This window comes from Trachinotus anak, unplaced genomic scaffold (genome assembly GCF_046630095.1).
Source record: "Trachinotus anak isolate AG129_WGS33_773 ecotype Australia unplaced genomic scaffold, CSIRO_AGI_Tana_v1 ptg000024l, whole genome shotgun sequence".
NCBI classification, from domain to species: domain Eukaryota; kingdom Metazoa; phylum Chordata; class Actinopteri; order Carangiformes; family Carangidae; genus Trachinotus; species Trachinotus anak.
Window position 1 is genome coordinate 11,823,753 of NW_027273875.1, and position 23,876 is coordinate 11,847,628.

Below are 23,876 nucleotides of genomic sequence, written 5' to 3' on the forward strand. Positions count from 1 at the left end.
GCAGCCACCTGATCAAATAAACAGCATAATACACTATAATAGGCACACACAGACGCATATTCACAGCATTCATCTGGCTGCTGTCAGCTCCTCTCGCATACATTTGTTTGAAAAAATCTAATAATAAAAACAAAAACTCAGTGTACTTTCAAACATGCACACACTCAATGCAATCCAAAATTAGATGGCCAGAATGGAAACTACATATCGGTGTCAACCAACATAGGGCATAACACATACATCACCTTGTGAACTCTAAATCTGGTTGATGATATTTGGTTCACATGTGCCCAACATTATTCAGTCTTTAGAAGTGAAATAAATCACTTGTGACATGATGGCACAGAACTCAAGGAAACTGAATTTACTCAATAAAACTTAAACTGCGCTGTAGAGAATGTCAAGACTTTGATTTGAAGCATGCACATGAAACTATATCAAAATGGAAAGATCATGAAACAAGGTGTGATTTGTGATAATCTCACACAGATTGCAGCTCTGTCCTGCTCACTGTAAAAAAAAAAAAAAAAAAATCCACAAAAGCAGATTATTTGTCATGGTTCTCACGTTCTCACAGTTCCAGGTTTTTATTGTCACCAACTCTCACGTCATTTCAGACACAGCTGCTCGGCTCTGCCCGGTTTCCCGCCTGCTGGCCACTCCACCCCTGCACACACCTGCTCCCATTTACCTAATCATCCCCTCTGTATCCCTCCCTGTCTCCACTCACCACTTGTCACATTGTCTTTGTGCTCTTTGCCGAGCTCTCCAGACCTTAGTTTGCATACCTGCCTGATTCCTGTTTGCCTGCCTGATTGACTTCACTTCTACCTGCCACCCCTTTGTACTGTTGCCTGTCTGCTGTGTTTGCTTGTTCTGAACATTCAAATACAGACTTTACGTGCCACCATTGACTCTGTTGTGCTTTTGGGTCTTGAGTTTCTAAGAACATGATATTATTAGTGCAGTTTAGTTTCATTACATTATTATGTTAATGTTTTCAGTTGTCCATCCATCCCATTCTCCTAAACATGACATCACAGTAACACCTTGAGGGAACTATTTCAAATTTGGCACAAGCATTCATTTGCACTCAAAGATTAACTTATTAGATTACAGTGAAAGGTCAAAGGTCACTGTGACCTCACAAAACACATTTTGGCCATTACTTAACTCAAATGTCTATAAAGAGAAGATGAAGTAATGACATTTCTTATCCAAATGGTCAAAGGTGCGCTTGTGACCATATTTTCTGCAGCTTGGCTTGCTGGCAACCACGAGGCAGTAATTCCAGTTTTTATTACGTACTGACAACAATGAATCACAACTTAAAGCATATCTTCTTATCTTAAAATAACTGACTGGGATTTCCTGACACAATCATGTAATTACCTCCAAATAAACCGTTTCTTGTGATCATTACCAACATATTGGTCAAATTCACGCCCATTCTTTGCCAGTGTGCAATTGGATTGATGCAGATAAAGATTTTGTCCAAGCTGGCAAATCCATTATTTGGTCATTTGACTTTTAAGTCAATAAACTGATGCAAAATCTGATTAGCTTAACAGTGGTGCTATCGTCTGTCTGTGTCTCCTTCCCTCATGGATAGTCTCTCTCAAAATCAATTGACCGGTCAGAGTGGAGCTTTCCAAACCATGAATTTGTCATCTTGTGGTAATGAGATAATAAAGCCATGATCATCATAAGATATTAATGTCTGATATCTCATGATAGCGATACAATGGATACTTTGTCTCAGAATAACCGGCTGACCAAATTGGTCTAATATGCACAAAATTGTGATTTATCAGGAATTATTAAATAATCAGGTCATGATAACAACGTATTGATAGTGATAGCGGGTTCTAGTCTTTTGTTTTGTTTTTTGTAATATATATAACTGTAAAAAAAAAAAAATATTTACTATAACAGCTACTTATGTGTATACAGCAGTAACTTCTTATTGGTAGATAGAAGCATCTGTTTTTTTACATTACCTCTGCCTTCACATTTAGTACTGTGCTTCCAGCTGACCTCCTGTTTTGCAGTGTGGTTTGACACAATTTCTAACAAATCTTTTTGTTCCAACTTTTTCAATTACAGAATTGAAAAAACAAACCTTTTACACATTTAAAATACCATTGTTACAATCCATTAGTTAATTAGATTGTTAATAATTGGACACAATTAATAATCCATTAATCTTTTGAGTAATTTGCCAAAATGTTTGTGGTTGCAGCTTCTCACATGAACTGAAGATTTGTTAGTTTGTTTACAGCTCCTTGACTGTGGAAGTCCCTGCCTGAGGAGATCAGGCAAGCTACAATACATCTTTATATTCATTCAATCATTCATTCAAGTCTCTCTAAACATTATTCTACATGATTTTACTGTATTTTGCCTTTGATCATTTTCCCATTAAATTGCTCTTTATTCTACTCTAAGGTTTATCATATTACACATCTGCTGGTTTTATGTCTTTTGAAACACTTGTTTTAAAAAGTGCTGTGCAAATCAAATTATCAGTTGGATCATAGTAAACTGTTGGTTGGAAAAACATCTGCCCTGTGAAATTATAATTGACTATTTTCTGATATATTATTCAAATCATTAACTGCAGCCATATTTATCAGTTTTGAGCTTTGGAATAAGAAGATGATAATCAATAAAGGTTCTCATGTTGCTGTTATAGCTGTTTATGTAAAATACATTGTGGGACATGTTAGAGTAGCAGCATAATCACGAATCAACAGGTTCTGTTTATAAAACAAAACTAAAGCACCTCATTTAAACCCTAAAAAAACAGTAGTTTTATGTGTTGATTTGAAACCCTCATGTTTTTGCTCCTTCAGTGTTTTATGCTGTAACCACACCAAAGAAAACAAATGCAAACTTAAAAGGGATTATAAAAAGAAGTGTGAGTGGGTGAGCTACCTGCCAAGGACAGTTTAACATGTGCATGTTCAAGCAAGGGGATTAGGAGAGAGAGAGAGAGAGAGAGAGAGAGAGAGAAAGAGACAGACAGACAGACAGACAGAAAGACAGAGACAGAGAGAGAATGTGAGGAGGCGGTAGTGAGAGAGAGAGAGAGAGTGAGAGAAAGAAAGACAGCGAGACAGAGAGAGAGATGGGGAGACAAAGCAGGAGGGAGTGCTCAGATAGTGCTGCAGTGCTGGGATAGGTCTTGAAGCAGAAACTGTGGCTGTGGCCTTTTTGGAAGGACTCCAGGGCTTGTAGTGCAGGTCTCCTTTGATAATGGGCCACAGTATGTGTAAGAGCGTTGGGCTGCAGCCAAGGTACACAGCCCTTTGGTAATAGTTAACAGAGTGGGCAAACAGTGGAAGTCAGCGGCATGAAGGTAGGTCAGGGAACTGCAGTAGACACACTGTATATACCCCACCACTCCCACCCCTAACTCTCTCTCTCTCTCTCTCTCTCTCTCTCTCTCTCTCTCTCTCAGATAGCTCTTGGCTCAGCTCCTGGCTCTTAGGTTTGGACTGGAGCTTCATAAACATGCTGTTGACTCAAATAGGACAAAATGTTGTAATGAGCACTCAACAAGACTTTCTTCATAAAATACTACAGAATGTAAACAGTCCTCTAACAGGACCTAACAACCCCAGCTAACTGCTTTGACAACCCTGCTCATTCCCAGCTTCATGTGATGCAAACACTTTTCAGGAGTTCAGAGGATAATCATAACAAAGTGATGTAGAAGCACTGACAGATCTATAAGATCTATCAGACCCTGAGACAACTAACATGCTTTCATTTCCACTCTCAAGTGCTGTGAATACACAGATACAGAAGACACTGGATAGACTGGCGGACATTCCAAGCATGTACAAACACACGTGAGTAAAATGGAAAGAATGCACAAAAGGATTAATTGAACACCTACATTAAGAGGGTTGAAGATCAAAGCCACGGACAATGCTTCACATGAATGCATTCCTCATTCACCACACATTTCCTCTCATGGTCTGCTGCTTTATTTTCATGCTGTTATATACATTCACAAAGACTTCAGGCTCTGGAAAATAAGATTTAGATTCAATGACATGAGTGGAACATTATGTGTCATCCGTGTGTCTGAGACTATTAGTGGCTGACCATGTCACATCTCATTTGGCAGAGATCATAAATGTTATGTTGTTTCTGTTACCACAAATGTTGGCCTGTCTTGGTGATTCTTCATGGTCAGATTCACTGGTGGTGGAAGACATGCTACGCTTATATGTGTAGGTGTGTGTGTGCATGTGTGTGTGCGTCTTTCTTTCAAGTAGCCCCGCAGTCCCAGACAGTCCAAGGACTTGAGAGTGGTAGACATGTCATTACCCAATCCTCTGCCAACCTGCTGCTCTAATCTCAGAGTGAGCAGACCAAACACCAAACCACACACAGCTCTGCTTTAGTCTTTAGAGCTGGGCTTTCAGGGCTGCTCTGGTGTAACGCTGTGCTAACCCTAACCTAGAGCCCAGAACAAAGAGCAACACCATGCTCCACACCACTCCCCCGCGGCAATCAGGGGGTTTAAATAGCAGGCTGTGAGGGAATGAGGCTTGGCAGCTTGAGTCACCAACACACCATCTCAAAGTAGAAAAAGAGCCCATTTGACTCCATACAGCCCTAAAAACATGCCTTGTTAGCTGTCAAGTACTACTTGCTGTTTTGGAGTGGCTCCCACACAGGAGGTTATCAGGTGAACGGCCCTGATGAGACATCACGGCCCTGCTCGCTCAAACACAGACTGCCTTTTGATCCGCCCACCTGATTCCTGTCAACTGCTGCGCACCAAGGGCAGCTGACATTGAGACAGCAAGGATCTGTTTTTTTTACTTGGAGGCTGCAGGAGGCATTAAGTTGGACTTAACGTAAACACCCAGGTTATGTAACCCAGATGTAGATGATATTGTGCTGCTCTATCACTTTCCTACAAAGTCCCAGTCTGTGGTCAAGGCCATTTGAAGAGAATAATCTGAAAGTATGCTGCTGGCATGGAAACGCCAAGATAGTAATGCATATTTTGAGTGAGTTCAACAATGAGATCATTTGTGTTTCCGTTGCAGACCAGTGTTAGCTGTTACTCTTGGCTGTACCACACTCCAGAGGGTTAAACGTGAGCAGAGTCAGTGACTGTCCAAGCCTCTCTCAGAGCACCCTAAACAGCAGTCTGTCAGCATTCTTGCTGGGTGCCAAGGTATTTACTTTGGACAAGAGCGGGAGGCACTGTGAGGGACTGCTTCTAATTAGGAGCAGCCAGTCAGGAGGTCATGGCCAATTGGAACGGGTCTCCTAGATACGCAGACCTCTCCTCAGGGTTGTTGGACAGTACATCAAGCAAAGTCTAGTTTGGGTTTTGTCGTTTTTGGAGCATGCAACAAGGTCAGCCCATCGCTGTGCTGAATCAGTTATTCCACCTGGGGTAAGGCTATTAAACGGCTGGTGGGCAGCATTGCTGTCGCATGCTTAAAGGAAGCGTCCAACTGTTTCAAGTTAACAGAATATACAGCTCTAAAGTGGCCTTACAGTGCCTGTGGAGCCTTTGAAAACACTGTTATGAAGACCATACCGCGCCACAGAAGTTTTCTGGGGCTTTACCCCAATCCATATCACTGCCCCTCCCCCTTTAAGCAAATTAACTGTGCATTTTATTCCTCTCTGGGACAGCCCAACTTAATCTGTGACTAAATGAGTTTCCAGCTGTGACTTGTCCTCTACTATGCTCTTTAAGGATGCTCATTGGAGCTCCTCACGCCTCCACATGTCCTGAGGATAAATTCTAATTATCTTTTAATAAGGCGTGATCCAAAGGGGACTTTACCACAGCCAGACCCAATCTAAATACACCCGAGGGTAATTAGACCTGATCCAAAACAAAGTTGACCCAAATGGACCCCAACAGAGTCAGAACACTAACACCGCAGCACCACAGCCGCATAATGTGCTATCAATTAACACTTAGCCATGATCTCAAACAGCAGTGATATCATAATGTCCTATGAATGAATGTAATTTGTTTCTACGCTCCAGAGACTCATTTACAGAAAAACCTCCTGCACCAGCGATAAAACATTCTGTAGCCAACCAACTTTCCAACCTATTTAATATGTGTGAATAAAAATCCTAAAAGTAGACACACACACACACACACACACACACACACACACACACACACACAGACCCCAGACCTGTGTTAGTAAAACAAGCTCCTACCCAACTCAAGTCAAACTAAGTTTAATTTGGAGCCAGGTCTGGACTGGGTCTTGCTTCTCAGAAACAAGAGGACCCATAAACTCATACACTCTAAGATCCAGAACAACCTCCCTCTGATTAAGACCTATTCAGTGAGCTGGATTTGTGCAGCTTGGATCTGAACCACTGTGCTGTAGTGCAAATTTCACTCAAATACAGAAGCAGAGGCAGGTTGAGAAGTGATGATTTTGTCCACTGATGGCAGTGGACAAAAATGTGAGAACATGCATATGTGCATATATTGTGGTCATGTGACACTGGCTCAAATTCTCTCAGGGAGTCACATGGGACTTTTTCTCGGCAGCCCTGAGAATGCATTTTCAACAAAAACTCCCTGAAGGGAAAGAGGAAAACTCTCCCTGCAGGTGAACAGAGACGAACACATCAGTTACACATACTTGTCTGGCAGACATACTAACCCTTTGTCTAATTCAAAAGCATCCACTTTTCATTTAGTCCGACTGAGAGAGCAGCCATCTATCATGCTGGCAGGCATGTGACTGGATGTATGATGATCAGTCATGTTCACAGAAAACAATCATTCACCTCCAGCTCACACAGTAGTCATTAGGAACAGGCAAGCAGCTACAAAGGGCGAAAACACAGTCCTCGCTAAAGCCAAAAAAGAAAATGAAAAGTATTTTTCCATTTCCATTGTTTTTGTTTGTCTTTTTTTGTGATACACTACCTGTTCCATACTGAATAGAGTGAGCTCTAGTGGGAAGTTACGGCTAATTGTTTGCATTAGACCATCTTAAATAAGGAAGACAACAGAAATGTGATCACTGATCAATGAAGTACTCGCTGTTATGAGAGAACTGAGTTCCGAGGATAGAAAACTTCTTATCAGTTTGATTTCCAAAGTCTCAGTGTAACTAACTTTGTAAGATAAACAACTAACAAGTGACACAGATACAGCCAAATGAAAGTTTTTCCAGATTTAGTCCTTCAGTGATAATCCATGAAATCACCTTTTTTACAAGCTGCATTTTCTCATTGGGGGAGTTTACCATTACTGTGCAAAGTGTCTACTTACACACAAAGAATTTGCAGGAAATGATGCAAGCATGTGATTTCATTTCATTGATGTCAGCCTCACTGTTTAGTGTTCACGCTCCTAACAGTGCTGTTAGCTCGCATTAACAGCATTCAACTGGCAAATAAAGGAAAAGCTTTTTCTGTGAAGCAGTCACAGGAAACGCAATGTATTTTGACACTGAAGTTGGCACCGCATGTTCTTCATAAACTCACAGACACACCAGCTGCTCTTCAGTTGTATTTTTTTTTTTTTTACAAAATAACAAAGTAGCTGCTCAACAAGTGTTTGCTACCCACAATATTTTGGGAGGTGTAGTATTACTCTTTATAGGTACCTTCTCTCTTTACTACCCTAGCACTTGCTGACAGCAGTTTTTTTTTTGGCAGAATCTTTAACAGATTTCCATAGACAGCTAAGAATTCAGAAATATGTGGAAACAAGGACAAGAATAAAATGTGAGTCAAAAAAACTTCAACCATATAAATGTTGATTGTTATTAATGTTGATTATTGATGTCTATTGAGCAGGGTGTTAGTTTTACTTGTGAGATACAGACAGGGAGATCTGATCTTGAAAAGAGTATTTGCATCTACCTGGCTTCACTCATGCACCAACGAACATTAATACAGTCATGGAGGGTGGCATGTGGCCTTCACACAGTGCGTGACAGTGTGTATTACAGTACTATAAAGCCATAGTGGAAATGTATTACAGCCAATATTTTAACACATTTAAAACCACTTATTTCATTCTTGGCAATGAGACTGAATCACACTTTGTTGTTATCAGAGAGTGTGTAGAGTTAAATTGAACATTTGTGTTGAGCTTTTCTGATGAAGTAAATCAGACTGTGCATGAAGCGGAGGAGTATGAGGACCATTATCACAGCTAACACTGGAGCCTTTCTGAGAAGAGGGCAGAAAAAGTCAGAAGGGGACATGCTGTTTGTTGTTTGGAAGTGACCATGTGACTTTTGGAGACATAAAGAATTTTTTTGTCAGCAGCGTTATCTCCCGGGTTCTGGGGTTACAATATGGCTTTTGTAGTCATGCAGCACTGAAAGATCTAAGTCACTTTGATCCTGCTTAATAGAGTTTGGTAAATGATCTCAGTATGGGAGCTCCGCCTCCTACGTGCGTACACACACACACACACACACAGTGGACACACTCACAAAGGCTCACTCATGCTTGTACACACATACATAAAGAATCAGACCGTCACACAGGTGAAAGCTCTTCGTCTTGCGGATCGTTGAGCCAAGCGTTCAAGCAGAAAAGTAGAAAATTTGCTTCCACTCAGAAGACTGCTCTGTGCTCACTGCAAATTCTGCTTTTTAACAATATGACTGTGCAGCTCTGACACAAAGTATCTGTCACAAGCATGTAGTACCAAGCTTGACATACAGGAATAAAACATTCTACGGCTGTTTATAACAGGTGAAATTTCATTGCTGTGAGGTGCTACTGCTATATTTGCCGAAGCGGCAAGCTCAAAGCCATACAAAAAAACATGTCTGAGAGAGTGACTGAAGGAGCCACAGGGAGCCGGAGAGAGGGAGGGAGTTTGTCAGAGAGCATTTATCTGTGGTATGGTGATGACTCTTTTCCTCCAACCTCTCAGCAAACTAAGCGCTTCCTGCCTTTTGAGTGCATGGAGCCATTTTTGTCCTTGAAACTAAAGCACATGCAATGAATTACAACCATTTTAAAGAGCTATCAAGAAACAAGAGGGCTGGTGAGAGGAGAGGAGGTGAGAAGGAAGAATTTGAGGCTGCGCTCCTGGGAGAAAGAGGAGCGAGAAATGCAGAGAAACGAGAAGCTGCAGAGAAGCATCTGAGCCTTTGATGTTAGAGGGAGCAGAAAAGGCAGAGCACAAGTTAGAGACTGAGTGCACGATGAAGTCAACACTTACACTATCTATGAAGGCATTTGGCTGAAATGAACACAACTGTCCAATGATAAGAGAGCAAGCACAAATCATGTTCCAAATAATTACAAACAGTGGGGAGTTCAATTCAACACCACATCTCAAACTCTACATGTAAACAAAGCACAGACGAGACAAATCAACCTTCCACAAACCGTATTCAGACTGTGGCTGACATATTTTCTAAAGGAATGATTAGTCCTGTAATGTTAACTCCATTATTGGTAAGCTTTTACTCAACTGTGAAAACAAATGATTTGAAAGTATTTTGTCAAAACCAAAATTAGGGGCATACATGCTTATTAAACAAAAGTTGACTCAGAATGATGTTGAATCTCTCCAATCCAGAAGCCAAAGACTTTCTGGCCAATGAAGTTGGCAGGCTGGTTTGGGAGAAGAGGGAAGAGGGTCTCATTCCCTTTAGTGATGAACATAATATGACGATTTAAAACTTCCATCAAATTCCAAGAAATTCTGGTGTAGAGATGATTAACAAGAGCAAGAACAGTGCATAATCAATTAAAATTTTATAGTGATGATAGCACTAGATGACAAATTAATGGGTCACCAATGTTGTTATAATTCATCCTGAGGGGAACATGAATGTTTGTACCAAATGTCAGGGTGATCCATCCAGTGGTTGTTGGGACATTTTATTCAAAACCAAAAATGTTAACATTGTGGTGGTGCTACACCAAAAGTCAGAAGATCACCACAGTCATTAGGATACATTACATGTGTGTTCCAGTCTGTCTACATTATATTAGATAGTTCAAAAGGCAAGTGAAACCTTGGACCTGCTGGTGGCACTAGATAAAAAGTCAGGGGATCACCAAGGTCATTGTACCCCACAAATATCTGCACCAAATATTATTGCAATCCATCAAAAAGCCAAGCTGCCAGCATGGTTAAAGATAGGAATGATTGTTTAATTCTAATGTGTTCATGATTGCTAACTTTGTCTAAAATGCCTTATAGACAAGATAAGATTTAGTGTTCAATCAGTATCTATTTAGATTTCTCCAGTATTATACAGGGCGCAGTACATGCAGTGCATGTTTTGTCCGTCATTTATGAATTTTGATATAGACAATGTAGATTGTAAAATCTGATCAAATTGGTTTTCTTTATTTTGGGTCTTTTTTTTTGTAATAAAATGTATATGCAGCCATTTGGATCTGGCTCAAGGAGTCTGTGATGACTTGGTAAGCTTATGTCCATATAGGGTCCATTCTATCATCAACTGTACTAATGGTGAAAATTTAAAGCAGGGTATGTAACTAATTTTTGGTCAACCTATCCCTGTGATCATAACCTTTCAATTGGAGGAGAATGCAGAACAGACACAGCCAACTTTCCCATCAGTAGCATCCAAACTCTCCTGCCATATGGTGCAATTGTCATCTGCTGCAACACGGTTCTCTGTAAATCTCTATAAATGTGGCCTTGATCCCCAGGGAAGGGATAGCTTGGTCTCCACACCCGCTATGGATCAGCAGGCTTTCCTATGTGCTCCGACTGGATCGGTTTCAACTCGAAAGAGACAGGTGCTTCACTTGACCTGCACTGTCAGGACAAATTCAGAAAAGGTCGCACAAGATACCCATCTCCCTAGGAGTGCAAAAATGCCAAAGTACTCTCAACTGTTTATCACCGGACCTTTTAGATAATTGTATTCCACTTATCTTGAACGCACCCTGGCCCCGACTGACCCTATGTCAGGTATGGTGCCATCAAAGGAAAATATAGGTATGTGTGTGTGCATGTGCTCTTTTATGGTCAGCGCTGACTCATTCTCCTCCATTGTAATGGATGTGTGGCTACATAATGGCAGAACTTAAAAGAGCTGCGTACTACTCCTTCAGTGCTCTGGTGGTTTCTCCGAGGGACAGACAATAAAAGCAGCTCAAAAGGAAGAGAGAGACAAAGCCTGTATCATTATTTCATTTAAGTGTGTGTTTATGTGTGTATGCAAGTTTTTCCACCACTCCATCTGAGACCAATGAAGTGTATGAATGTGAAAGCGCACACACACACACACACACACACACAGACACACACTCACACATATAAACAGTGGTGTAGGAGGACAAGCCCTGACTTTAATGTGAAACTCTGTACTGCTGTTTGTTTCTGCTGATGTTCTCTTTTCCCTCCTCTGTCTTCTCTGATTCACCCTGTCTGTGGGCCGCTTCAAGGATGAGTCCAGTAGTAATGCCTTTACCATACTGCATTGTGTGCATGTGTGTATTTAGCGTGTGTGTGTGTGTGTGTGTGTTTGCATGCTCCACATGGGTGTGCTACAAAGAACATGGAATAAAGCATGAGACTCTTTTGCACAAATATATGAGGGAGCGAGTGGATGAGTGTCAGAGTGCATACTGAAGTAGCAGAGGCCTTCCCTGGTTATTTGCATGAGGAGAGCTATGAAAAGAAGACAAGAATGTGTTGTATAACATTCAAGAATTCCAGACCTGGTCTAATGACTTAAAAAGAAGGGGGCCAGCAGGATTAAGAGACTTGCCATGTTTCCCTTACCTGCCTCTCCTGTCTTCCCTGTGCTGTTGAGATGTTAAGAAACATCACAACAGCCATCTCTTGTGGAAGAGGGTGGACAGGACAGCACTAGCCCCTGCTTCCTGTGCTGCAGGCCGCAGCTTTGTCAGATCCCTGCTCAGGAGAAACCATTAGTCCAGAGCTTGTCTGATAGCTTGGACACACATGGGGGTCTGCACAAGGCAAGAGCCAGAGGCAACATAGAATTGTAGTCTCACATCACTAGAGGAAGGACACAATAGAAAAGCAATAGCAGGCAGGCTGAGCTGATGACCATATGGAAATACAAAAGACAAACACGTCTTGACAGCAGATCTGTGTGAGCTGGCCACGTGAAGGACTGTGAATAATCTCTATATTAGCAGTGCTGAGCATTCTTCTTACGTTATGTGCCGCGTTTAAAGTTGACAATTGACCCTGAATGTCCTCCCTTTCTACACAAACAGCACTTCATCACAGAAAAGTCAGAGTTCTTTTTAACAGATGCTGTGGCAAAGCAGCCGGAAATTGTGAGCTTATAGAGATTTCATTCATTCCTTTATTGAACTGCCAATGTCACTGAGGGCCAGATAGGATGGATGAGGACGTGATTCTACTGCTGTGTATGTTGAGGTCTCATATGGTGTCCATACCAGTGGACACGGCCGAGCTTTGCGTGCCAGACGTGATCACTGTGAATGTAAACTGAGGATTGCAGCAAAATTCGGAGCAGGCTGCTTCCAGTCTACTGCTGCCCTCGCTGATACTGTGCAGAAGAAGACGACATAAAAACAGACCTCAGTGAGTGAATCTGTTTGCCAAATGTGGGGGTTTATTACCTGAAACTTGTTCCAGATTCATTCGCAAGTAAATAAGAGGAGATTATAGTGGCAGAAAGTTTGAAAAGTTAGTTCTTGTCATTAACACTAATCCTATATTCGGCCATTTTATTGACAAAATGTTCCTTTCAACACTGCAATTCATCCACTTCCCCATTGCTACCAATATCAAATCCAACAAAACCTTAATGGATAAGGTGTCACACCTATTTTAAAAGAACATAAAGTAACCCAAAGCAACCCAGAAGTTTGAAATTTCACCTATCGAACTCAACAGTTCTCACACAACAAAGACTTCAGATAATTGATATGAAACAAAAAAGCTCCAGACTTTTGCACACACTTCAGGAAAACATTCAAAATATACATGTCACATATATACAAACTATGCACAGCAGCGACCCCAGCAATGTAAAGCAGCGAGGAGCCCCAAGGAGCCATGGACAGGATGTTATCTCATCCAGGGAGATAGGAAGTATGGACAAGAAATCTAGAGGGAGGGGGAGGAGAGGGCCCATATAGGAAGTGCAGTGTAAACAGTCTCGGTTTTTAATCATCCCAGCTCACGTTCGGAACTGGACTCGCTTTGATGTTCTCCCTCAGCGCCCCCCTCCACCCTCCCATCCCTCGTTCCCAAACGGCCGTGCTGAGGGCCAGGCGGGGGAAACGTGCAGATAGTGTCCTCAGACAGTCAAGGGAGGCATTCAGTACCTTGTGGGACACTGAGAAGGGAGACGAAAGAATGTGAAGTGCAGAGTTAACTGGTGTTCAGTCAATTGCCGGGCCTGCCTTAATTATAGCTGATGTATTTAAGGGAGCTCTCAAAGGTCAATTCAACGTTTCAAAACACAAAGACCCAAAAATACAGCGTGAGGAAGAAAAGAAAGTCAAGATGGCTTTGAACGAAAATAGGTGGAGCTCTTATGCTGTCTTTTAATTGGGCACAATGCCTGCTGGAGGATAAGCTCCAACTCCTTCTCCAAACAGAGGACAGTTGAAAATCCTTTCACGTTTAAAGTTATCCCATACACCTTTGCACTTCTCCTAAGATCAGTGCAATGCAAGACTGAATGATTAATTCTGGAGGGGGGTGAGAGAGTCAAAATTCCTCTGTATTTGTATTTGTCCAAATAGTGCTGGCCAGACCCCAGCAAGTGTTCCAATGAACGTGTTCATTCAGAGGACAGGGCATACTTCCAGGGAGATCACAGTTTAATAGATCAGAGGGAAATACGTACCAAAGCAAAGTCTCATGACTTGAATACACAGATGAAGGCTGAGAACTTTTTCTATACCCTGTTCTGAGTTTGTTCCTTACATGCATTAGCAAAACAAGGTCTTCATTATAAAAGAACTACTGTAACTCCTGCTCCACCTTCACAAAATTTAATTGTGGCAAAAGGCTACAACATGTGCATCTGTGCTGTTTTGTAAAGGTGAATCTTAAGTCATATGAGTGCTGCAAAACAGAAAAATTACATTTAACCTTTAATGCTGGATGTTGCTCTCTTAAATATCAGCCTCCAAACTGGGACAAATCTAACAGAACAGCAATACTATGGCTCAGAGGGGAGATGAAAACTGGCTGCCATGCTTCAGCGTGGTTCAGAGTAAAATTTTAAGTAGCTTCTGAAACTCCTGCAGGAATTTAACCACATAGAAGACATCTGCCAATTTGGCTTTATGGTCATGATAATACATTAATAGGCTGGACAGTTTTAACACAGAGGAGAGAATGAGCACATTGACATTATGAGGCAGAGACTCTATGGAACTCAACCTCCTTCCCGGCCTTCATCCCGCTTATCCACTGGAAGACAAGAACATAAAGCGGGAACTGTAAAGCAGCCTGCAGAGGCAACGAGAACCTGTTGGAACAGGCCTAAACTGCAACAAAGAGCATCCTGCAGCACAACACCACCTCTGTGCACTGTGGGAACAGCCTGGGAAGAGAGAGTCGGATAGACCTATACCTTCTTAGCCATGGACAGAACTACAAACAAGAAAACAAAAGCACGGACAAAAACAACTCTGCTGACTTTTTAGCCTGCAAAAAGAAAAAGAAAAAAAGAGGGATCTTATCAGCAGAGGATTAGGCTGTCGCCATTCTGACTCTGGCAGAGATAAAAGTATTAGTTCACCATGGCACTAGTGCACTTTCGCTCACACCTTTAGGGAAATACAGGCAGATACCACCTCTACAATCTTGATCAAGCCCCATCACCCCTGTGCCAGCTTATGTGCAGTATGTACAGTATGTTGCTGAAGCTCTTTGCTGAGACCTGGTGACAGGGGGTTAATATCTTTTTGTGCATTTACAGTAAATGTATATTTTGTCCTACTGATCTGTCCAAAGAGTGTGGAAGGTTTTATGGGAAAAAATTAAAGAAAGCTGGAAATCCCAGAAAGATGGAAGTGTCTTTGATCTCAGCTGCACTGTGTGCTGCCTCCACAACATGTTGCCAACATCCCACACACACACATTAAAGTCAAATTGTTTTAACTGGGGAGGAAAACAGCAGTGGCTTTTCATCGTCCCTAATACCGTGGAGAGGCAGTGTAAATCCTTATCAATTATAGCAAACTGCAGCATCTGGCTCGCCATTCACCAAACCTCCCACACCTGGTGAGTGAAGAGAGACAGGATCCTACAGTACCTCACATCTGTCGTCCTGTTTCTTTGGAAACGGCAAATAAATTGACGCAACAAGGCTTTATGGTCCGGGAACCTTAATCCACTCCTGAATCCTAAATATGCACACTGAATAGACTGCATACTTTAGATTTGCAGTGCAATGACATGCTGTTTTCTAAATGGTTAAAAAAAAAAAAAAAAAAAAAAAAAACCCCAGTTTTTCTTAAATTAGGTTAGCATTGGTCTAAGTGTGATTTATTGTGTTGTTTTCAGCCACACCTTGGCATTAAAAATGTTGGATGAACATTAGACGCCATAAATAGTTAATCCAGAACAAATCTGTCACCTTAGAAAAGATACACCTACAAAAGTTGGCAACCTTAACCAAACCCATGTTTTTCAGGGAAGTAAAAATAGACTGAAAACAAACTAACCTCAATAACACCTGTATGTCATCACTATTGTTAGAGGAATTTAGATGTTCTGTCATCACATGCTGAGTGCTGAGTGGAAAGGGCAGTATTGTGAGCAGCTCTTGGAAAGATACAGTGTGCTGTAACCCATGGTCACTACAGTATTTTGGTGGCGTATAGCAACAAGTACAGGTGTTAACATCATTTGGTTTATCAGACGGTGGATGCTGTGTAAACTGTTTTTTAGGTTAGGGAAACATGTGGGGCCAACAGTCACTCCACAGAGGGATTGATGCACTGAAAGACAGGACAGTGTGTTCTGAAAACTAATTGTCAAATGACTCCTTTTACATGGAGCCCATCTAATCTAAGGGCATTTAATGTTGAGTTATTTCTCTCAATAGTCCAGCAGTAATGGAAGTAGAAATAAGTCCAGTGGATTTCTAAAGGGGTCCCAAAGCATAACACAATTTAACTTCATAAATATTTTTTCAAAACTCTACAATGGGAAAACAGTTAAATTTAGTAATCCTGACCTAATCTCTCAATTATCTGTGCATTTGTGCTGATTGACTAATAGTAAATTATCTTCTACAAGGAACTGTTAATGGGAGGGACCCCTGGGACAATGTGGTTATCAGAGCAATGGGCCAATGTAAATGTACATCAAGGCACTGGGGATGTCAAGTGGTAAGGCGGTCCTTCAAATACAATACATGGGCCAAGACACAATATTCCCACACTGCTTAAGTCTGAACAAGGCACTGAATCTCTAACAGCTTTATAACCGCTATTCACATCACAGGGGAGCCTGTAGAAACTTCTGGCCCGTGAAACAGCTGAACAACTCTGACAACAGGTGCTCCCCCGCGCCCCTGCACCCTGCCCTCCCACAACCTGGGAGAGCTGCTCTTTTTGGTTGTTTGGGGGTCTATGTTAAGTGAGAACGGAAAGCCCTGGCGTGGTCATAACATGTCGGTACTCTTTTATGAAACCTTACCTGCATTAGTTTTCCCTCCGCGTAGCCGGCACTTCCTCCCACGAACACCCCTTCCAGAGTGATGGGCTTCCCCGTAGGCTCGTTCTTCAGCAGTGTCACCTTGATGACCGCTCGTATGGCCGGCCGCTCGGACTCCAGGCCCGGCTGGCCCAGCACCACCTGCAGGGCCGCCATGAGCAGCCACGGCCAGAGCCCGGCCAGGCGCCGCTGAGGGACGGTCATGGCCTCGGCTGTAGCGGCGGTGCCCGGCCGCACATGGTGGACTTCAAAGCAGGCAAGCACCACGGATAAACACGAAAATATCTATATACGTCCCACTTCTTCTTTATGTCTCGGCGACTACTGCGAAATAGACAAACTCCAAAATGTTAAAGCTGGAGGACTGCCAGCACAACTCAAACTCATAACTCAGACCTCCATTCAGCACCAGAGTTAATACTCAAACTCTACACGTTATAGAAATGCGTATCTCTCAGTGCCCACATGGAGCCAGCCTCTTCCTTACAGAAAACTGATATCTTCGGAGATAAAAACAGGCTTTAGTGAACTTTTATCCAGTGTCATTAATATGGGTGGCTGAACATTGCATGCACAAATGCACCATGAAGACACGTTGTGTTGTGTTAGAGCTTGAAGTGTGCATTGGTTTCCAACAGCCTGGTCCTCATGAGACAGACAACAAATGTCCTCATTTGTAACGTGTTTGCCTTATAGTTGAACTGTATCCTCTCCCTGAAGGGCAGGTCCTGGCAACAGCGTATCGATCTTCATCCGTATCCGAACTACTACTATTATTGTTATTACGGTGTACACCAGTCACTGTGCCCTACAATCACATTTTGCGAGCGGGCAGGAGTTGACAAACGGCGTCAGAAGGCAGCACGTCCTCTGGGCGCCACATTTTCTGGATAAATCCACCGAAAACGCTTGAGAGCGACGACTTGAACTTCAAAGGCTGGGCTACAGGTTGCCGCCGGAAACTTATAGGCATGTTAACAGATTAATGTGGTGCCAAAAAGTTGGGTAATATTTCACAACCAAGGAGTTGCGAAAAATAATCCTCGAAGAAGTTAAATTCAGTACACCGTGTTATCTTATTATTAACCAAAGCAAATGGACCGTTGCCTTTCTTCACATATAACTTGGTAATTATACTGGGTCTGAAACCAAAGCGACTGCTGTAACAGACCCATCAACTTATTTTCTACACTCATTTAAACACATCTGCTGCTGAAAAAAGGGAAAAAAGAAAGAAAAGAGAAAAAAGGCATTCCCGAGTTCAGTGCCTCCGCTGCACTGAGAAATTAGATACGGTCCTCCTGAGAACACCGAGGGAAAATGAATCGTTTATCAGAATCATAAACGAGAACGGAGAAGAAACACTACAGAAAGTACGGAATAAAAGTGCTCCAAACTCCTTGTGATTCCCATATAAAGTTGATAAAGTGGAAAGACACAGTGTACAGTTATGACACCGTCCCAAAAGTCTACCTCCCGGACTCTCTCTCGCTCCCCTGGGATCTCATTGACAGTCTCTACCTGCTCACTGTCCTGTTGCCTTCGAGTGCTGTCGGAGATTGGGCTTTTCTAACAAACCTGGACCCGAACGACCAAAAATGTGCACAAGTGCTTGGAAACAGGGGATTTTTACCACCTCTTTTGTTAAGACGACAGAAAAGCCACGTAAAGCAATTACGTTACAGATGTTATAATCATAATGGCATTGTGGGAAATGCAAGATAAGAGTTACAGGTGACGTTTACTCTTTCTATTTTCAGTCGGTTTTACTTTTTACAGGATCCGATGTGTCCACTAAAAAGCACTTCAATCTTGCAGAGGGGGGGAAACTGTTATAAAAATAAAGTATAAGCAGCGTCCGAGTAGCACCTGAAGGCAGCATTAGATGCTGAGGGAGGAGCAGACGCGCTGCAGCGCTGATCAATAACGAGTGAGTGGCTCCCTCTAGTGTGCTAAATCCTACACAACCAGCAGACTCCTGTACATAGCTGTTTTACCAATGAGACTCAATGAATACACATCAACAAACCATTCAGCTGCATTGTCGAAAGTATATTCCATTTTATTAACTGTACTTTTACACATGTGGCTTTAAAGCACGTCAAATATGTTTAAAAACACTGTACCTTTTAAGAGATGCAGTGAAAAATAAAAGGTGGGGAAAATACCACCACCATTTGGTGACTACCACAAAGCAAACAATCACTAGTAGGTTGAATAATATTTCATCAGATTATTTAGTATGTTATCCCCCATTAGTTTGTTACAACTGGTTATGACAAACCAGTTATATTATTAAAATGTAAGTCAAATGTAAATATCAAAATGGAGAGAGGCTGAGATTAGGTAGGCTTCCTGCTGCAAATATGTATAAATCTTACTTTAAATTACAATTTTTAAAAACATCAAAAGTTGGTAAAAACATTTTAGATAATACAATGTGAAAATCTAGGTAAATGTAGATAAAACCTTGTTAAATATTCTTTAAAAATGTACCGTGGCACAAGTAATTCTAATTGTTGGACAAACAAAAAAAATATGACTCAAATTAATCTATTTTCACTGTATAAAATATACAATGTTAAGCTTATTTTAAAGTAAGATTTAAATAAGAACAAACCAACACTACAAACTTTTACACAACAAATAAACCAGAATGAAGTCTGATGATAGAGAAAAATATCACTATTGCACATCACATCCTCAAGACTCCGTCACATGCCATCAAACAACATGTTGAGATCTAAAATGAGAAATACAATGATATCATCTGTCAGTAAAACTTGTTGCAGTGACCACTTGCAAATATACATTCAATTTTCTAAATTCTAAATTCCTTCCACTAGTTTTACCCTGAAAGTGCTACCTAAATGTTCAGCAACGTCTTACCTACAGATTTGGTGTACTTCTTGTGGAGCTGCTGTTCTAAGCCTGCCTGGGATCGAAGGGAGTGTCGCTAACTTTTACATCTATGACCTCAGTGTCCTTTGCATCATCACTGGTAACCTTACCAGGGCACAGAGGAAACCACAGCAAATAATGTACATATTTTCCGTTAAGCTGTTACACACTCTCTAATAAATGTACATACCCTGTAAAATATAAAAATACACCTCATTGATGAATATTTGTTTGAAAACCTCTGAACAAACCTCTCCCAGTGTTTCCTGGCAAAGAAAAAGCTAAACATCTTCAGAAAATCGACAGTGTTGAGGCTTACCTCAAATATGTCATCTTCAAGCATTTGCTCAGGTACTGAAACCACAGATTCCTGCTGTCTGAATGCAACTTGATCAACATTGCCTGACACAGCCATTATAATGGGTCCAGCACACAAAGGGTTAGCTTTAATGACACTGGCAGGGTTGCAGCAAATCGTGGTGTTACAGGTGTTGGAGGACAGCTCTAACACAGGGCCTGGCTTCTCTGGGGTCACAACTTTAACAAGGCAGCTATTGGGTGGAGTTTGCATCACCTCATCAGCAATCTGGAAAACTGTGTCCAAGTTAATGTCCCCTTTTTTCACCTCCTGGTTTTCCTTATTCTGTAAGTCCTGGTGTTGGTTCCCATGACACACCATATTCACAGGATATCCTGCCTAAACACAGTACATGTTAAAAGACTTATCTTTCTCAATAGATCACAGATTTATTGTGAATAGAGTCACTGATTACATAACAGAGTGAATACACTCCAATTGCCCCACCTGGTAATAAGGATGCGGAGAGAACGGCCCTGTCTGAAGCCCACTACCTGTCATATGTGATGCCACCAGGTTTGGATGGCAGCACTGCCAAACTTCAAGAAGAACAAAGAAAAATATTTTACAACATAAAATGTAGAGTTTTGGTTAAGGGGCTTACTAGAGTAGAAACCTGAATATTTTGCATTCATAGTTAAAAAAAATATTTATTCAGTATACAGATCCTTCGTCTTTTGTGCATTATAAGTATTATCATTATTATTATTATTATTATTATTATTATTATTGCAATTGAAGTAAAGTGATGTAAAACAGTGTGTTTATAATTCACTGCCTACGTCATGCTCACCTGGGGAATGGTAGCCAGGCTGACACTGTGTATTACCAGTATTAAAACTGGTGAAATTTGGCTTTCCGTGGTTTGCATATGCCAGTAAGCCCTGCTGAATGTGCAGAACATTGGAGCTTGAGGCTACTCCACCGCAGTGGTGGCTCAAAGATACTGGTATCCCTTTGTCTGTCGCACAGACAGACGGAGGAAGTGCTGCACCGTGACCCCTAATCAGGTATCGTGGTGGAACTGGGGTTCCGCTGTGTGCTGGCATGACCTGAGCTTTATGTGGATAGTAAGGATGAGCTGATTCCTGGTGTGTGAGAGTATGTAGTGAACTGCCTGAAGAAACAGGAAAAAGCAAAGCATGATAGCAACCTTTTAGAAAGCGATTACTGATATCTAAAACACTGGATTGTGCAATTACAGTGGCAAGAAAATATATGTGAAAGGTATGTGAAACCTTTGAAATGACCTGGTTTTCTGCATTGATTGGTCATAAAATGTTATCTGATCATCTAAGTCACAAATGTTGACAAACGCAATGTAGTTAAGCCAACATCACACAAACAATTATGATCTTCTGTGCCTTTATAGAGTACCCCCATTAAACATTCACACTGATGGTGGAAAAAGTAAGTGAACTCTTGGACTTAATAACTGGTCAAAACTCCTTTGGCACCACTAACCTCAAACAAGAGCTTCCATTAGCTGCAGATTAGACCTGCACAATGTTCAAGGAGGAATTTCAGACCATTCTTCCTAGTGAGCTGCTTCAGCTCAGACATATTCAAAGGATGCCTGGTGTGAACATCTCTCCTCAGGTCATTTAACAGCATCTCTACTGGATTACGGTCTGGGCTCTGATGGGCCACTCCAACAGATGGATTTTACTTTGTCTGAAGTCATCTTGTCCATTTATTTTGATGTTTAGGGTCATTGTCCTGCTGCAAACACCCTGTCATTTAACCTGTAAGATACCTTGATAAATTTAGGAATCTGGAATTTGTCTGTGGACTATCTAAATTTTTTAGATGACTTTTGGCTTCACGTAAATCAACAGTTCTTGACATCTTCTGACATCTTTTTGTGAGGCATGGTTCACATCATAAGATGCTTTTCGTGAACAGCAAACTCAAAATGTTAAAGAATTTAAGGTAAGTCAAAGCAGCTCTAACTCACACCTCCAGTCTCATATGTCATATGTTGAGGGGTTCACACTCTTTCCAGGCTATACTGTGAATGAATGGTGTTAGTATAGACAAGAGCAATAAAATGAGTTATGTCATTAGTTAAAATAGATTGGTTTTGTTTATCATTGTAACTTGGCTGAAGATCTGACCATATTCTAGGACAAATTCATACACAAAAAGTATTTTTTTGCCACTGTAAAACTGCAATTAGATGCTTGGATCAGATGAAAAGTGATACAGGATAAGGACTTTCAGTGATTTAAAAGTGGGGTTTGTGGGTCCTTTTCAGCCTTTGACAGACCGCAGAAACGGTTTAATTTTACAGTATTTTTTACTATACCACATCTTCCTCACAACCACGATGATTCATGCAGTGGCACTTGCCTCTTTTCACGTCTTTGTCTCTGCCATCCTCACCTCCACTGTGTCTCAGGTATCGACTCGGGGGCCGACAGCTCACGTTCAGACCAGCTTGTAGCTTGGCCTTATTATCGACAGTGAGTCTCCTAAGGCTCGCCACAAGTTCGGGGTGGTTCCGCTGAAAGTTTGGGTTGTAAAAATGATGATAAGTCCCACTGTCCCCGCTGTCACGATACCGGTCTTTAATAGCTGGGTCCGCTTTCCTGAAGCCGTACAGATTGAGCTGACGGACAAAGCTTGAGAAGTTGTTTGTTTTGAAGGCGTCCGCGTTGTCGGGGGTGGTGGTGGTGGGAGACAGGATCTGTCTCTCAAAGAGCTTTTGATCAATGATGACGACCTTGCCGGGGCTGTCCCAGTAGATGGCTTTATTGGCCGGGTTGTTCACCAGGCGCCACAGTTTGGCAGGAAAATTATTGGGATTGATGCTGTTAGGGAGTGAACTGTCACCAACATCCATGCTTTTGTCTGTAGAACTGGAAACAGGTAATGTTAGCAAACCTCGTCTGAATATCGGGCAAACTGTCAGCAGTTAGCCAGTTAGCAATTATTCACCATAACACATTTACTACCAGTTATAAAGTTAACTATGTCGGAGTATAACTTAGCTACTTTTATGACGTTAACTAGGAATGGATTTAGTTAAAGTCCATTCCAATTTTTAAAAAATGGACACTCCCACAAAGTTAACAGAGTTACCTTAAAAAATATAATTCTGTAAATTTTACCTTTACATAGTAACAAAAACGCTACCCTTTAACGTTAGTGTACTCAGCTAGCATTAGCTAGCAGTAAGCGAATATAAGCTCATTAAGGAGCCGCTCTGTTTTTGGAATTACTTTTAGCACAGAAACGATAGTTAAGGTTGCAGAAAATTCGTGGACTTGTAGTTTTTAGGGTCATTTTACACCAAACGGAAAGAAACGCTATGACAGTCGTACCTGGATCGCCACAAATGACCCTGTCCTGTTCTCTCGGCACCGTTGGAAGTTCCCGAGCCGTTGAAACTGTTGGAGGCCAACGGTTTCTTCTGGAGCCAACGGCCGCGGATTCCACAGAATGCCTCTGGGTTCACGAACTCTGGTTTGACGCAGGTTTGTGTGTCCAGATGTGCGCAGATCCAAGGTGGGAACATGTTCAACGATGACAATTCAGAAGTACTCCATGCCAAGTTTACACCTGGCATTCAAAAATGTTATTTCCCGAATAACAGCAAAGTAAAAAGTGCCTAAAGTGCTGATTTTTATTTTTTAGATTATTACATATTAACTTATATGCTTTCTGTAATTAAGAGATGCTGACGATGAAATACATTGTAACAACAACTCTCAAACAAATGTGGAAGAGCAAAAAGTAGAACATGTCATTGTGAAATGTGGTGGAGTATAAAATAACATACTATTGTACAAGTACCTACCTGAGCAAATGCATTGCTGCTCTCCATAACTTGAACAAATTACTATTAAAAGTTGAAATAACCGATATTTAGTGGAAACTATATAGATAGATAGATAGATAGATAGATAGATAGATAGATAGATAGATACACAACCTGGAGTCTATGTG

The 23,876-nt window shown here is 41.5% G+C and overlaps 2 protein-coding genes across 5 annotated transcripts in view; both read right to left on the reverse strand.

Moving 5' to 3' along the window:
• Nucleotides 1–18,552, reverse strand: part of LOC139607764 (E3 ubiquitin-protein ligase RNF43) — an 83,107-nt gene extending 64,555 nt beyond the window's left edge. Inside the window, exon 1 of one of the 2 annotated variants that reach the window (XM_071460946.1) lies at nucleotides 16,649–18,552. In XM_071460946.1, the coding sequence (XP_071317047.1) occupies nucleotides 16,649–16,870 (222 nt within the window). In that variant the 5' untranslated portion in view covers nucleotides 16,871–18,552. The remainder of the gene's footprint in view (nucleotides 1–16,648) is intronic. The other variant, XM_071460947.1, reaches the window with a different exon arrangement.
• Nucleotides 18,553–18,707: 155 nt separating this feature from the next.
• On the reverse strand, nucleotides 18,708–23,856 carry hsf5 (heat shock transcription factor family member 5). Of its 3 annotated transcripts, XM_071460949.1 has the most exons (8): nucleotides 23,728–23,856; nucleotides 23,252–23,489; nucleotides 22,274–22,786; nucleotides 20,719–21,038; nucleotides 20,373–20,464; nucleotides 19,887–20,264; nucleotides 19,556–19,672; nucleotides 18,708–19,409 (listed from the first exon to the last, which is right to left on the reverse strand). In XM_071460949.1, exons 2-7 carry the CDS (start codon nucleotides 23,443–23,445, stop codon nucleotides 19,592–19,594), a joined length of 1,578 nt encoding a protein of 525 aa, XP_071317050.1. In that variant the 5' UTR covers nucleotides 23,446–23,489; nucleotides 23,728–23,856; the 3' UTR covers nucleotides 18,708–19,409; nucleotides 19,556–19,591. The 3 variants fall into 3 exon arrangements, with proteins under 3 accessions (XP_071317050.1, XP_071317049.1, XP_071317051.1); XM_071460948.1 differs by lacking the exon at nucleotides 23,728–23,856 and having other exon boundaries at nucleotides 20,719–21,042; nucleotides 22,311–22,786; nucleotides 23,252–23,617; XM_071460950.1 differs by lacking the exon at nucleotides 23,728–23,856 and having other exon boundaries at nucleotides 23,252–23,486.
• Nucleotides 23,857–23,876: the final 20 nt, after the last annotated feature.

What these genes read in the sequence shown, in the direction of transcription:
- hsf5 (XM_071460948.1), bottom strand. Translation starts at nt 23,496, where the DNA reads ATGCCAGGTGTAAACTTGGCATGGAGTACTTCTGAATTGTCATCGTTG. An exon ending in ATACCTGAGACACAGTGGAG is followed by an intron (nt 21,043 to 22,310) that starts GTGAGGATGGCA and finishes CTGTTTCTTCAG; the next exon opens with GCAGTTCACTACATACTCTC. An exon ending in TTGAAGATGACATATTTGAG is followed by an intron (nt 19,673 to 19,886) that starts GTAAGCCTCAAC and finishes TGCCCTGGTAAG; the next exon opens with GTTACCAGTGATGATGCAAA.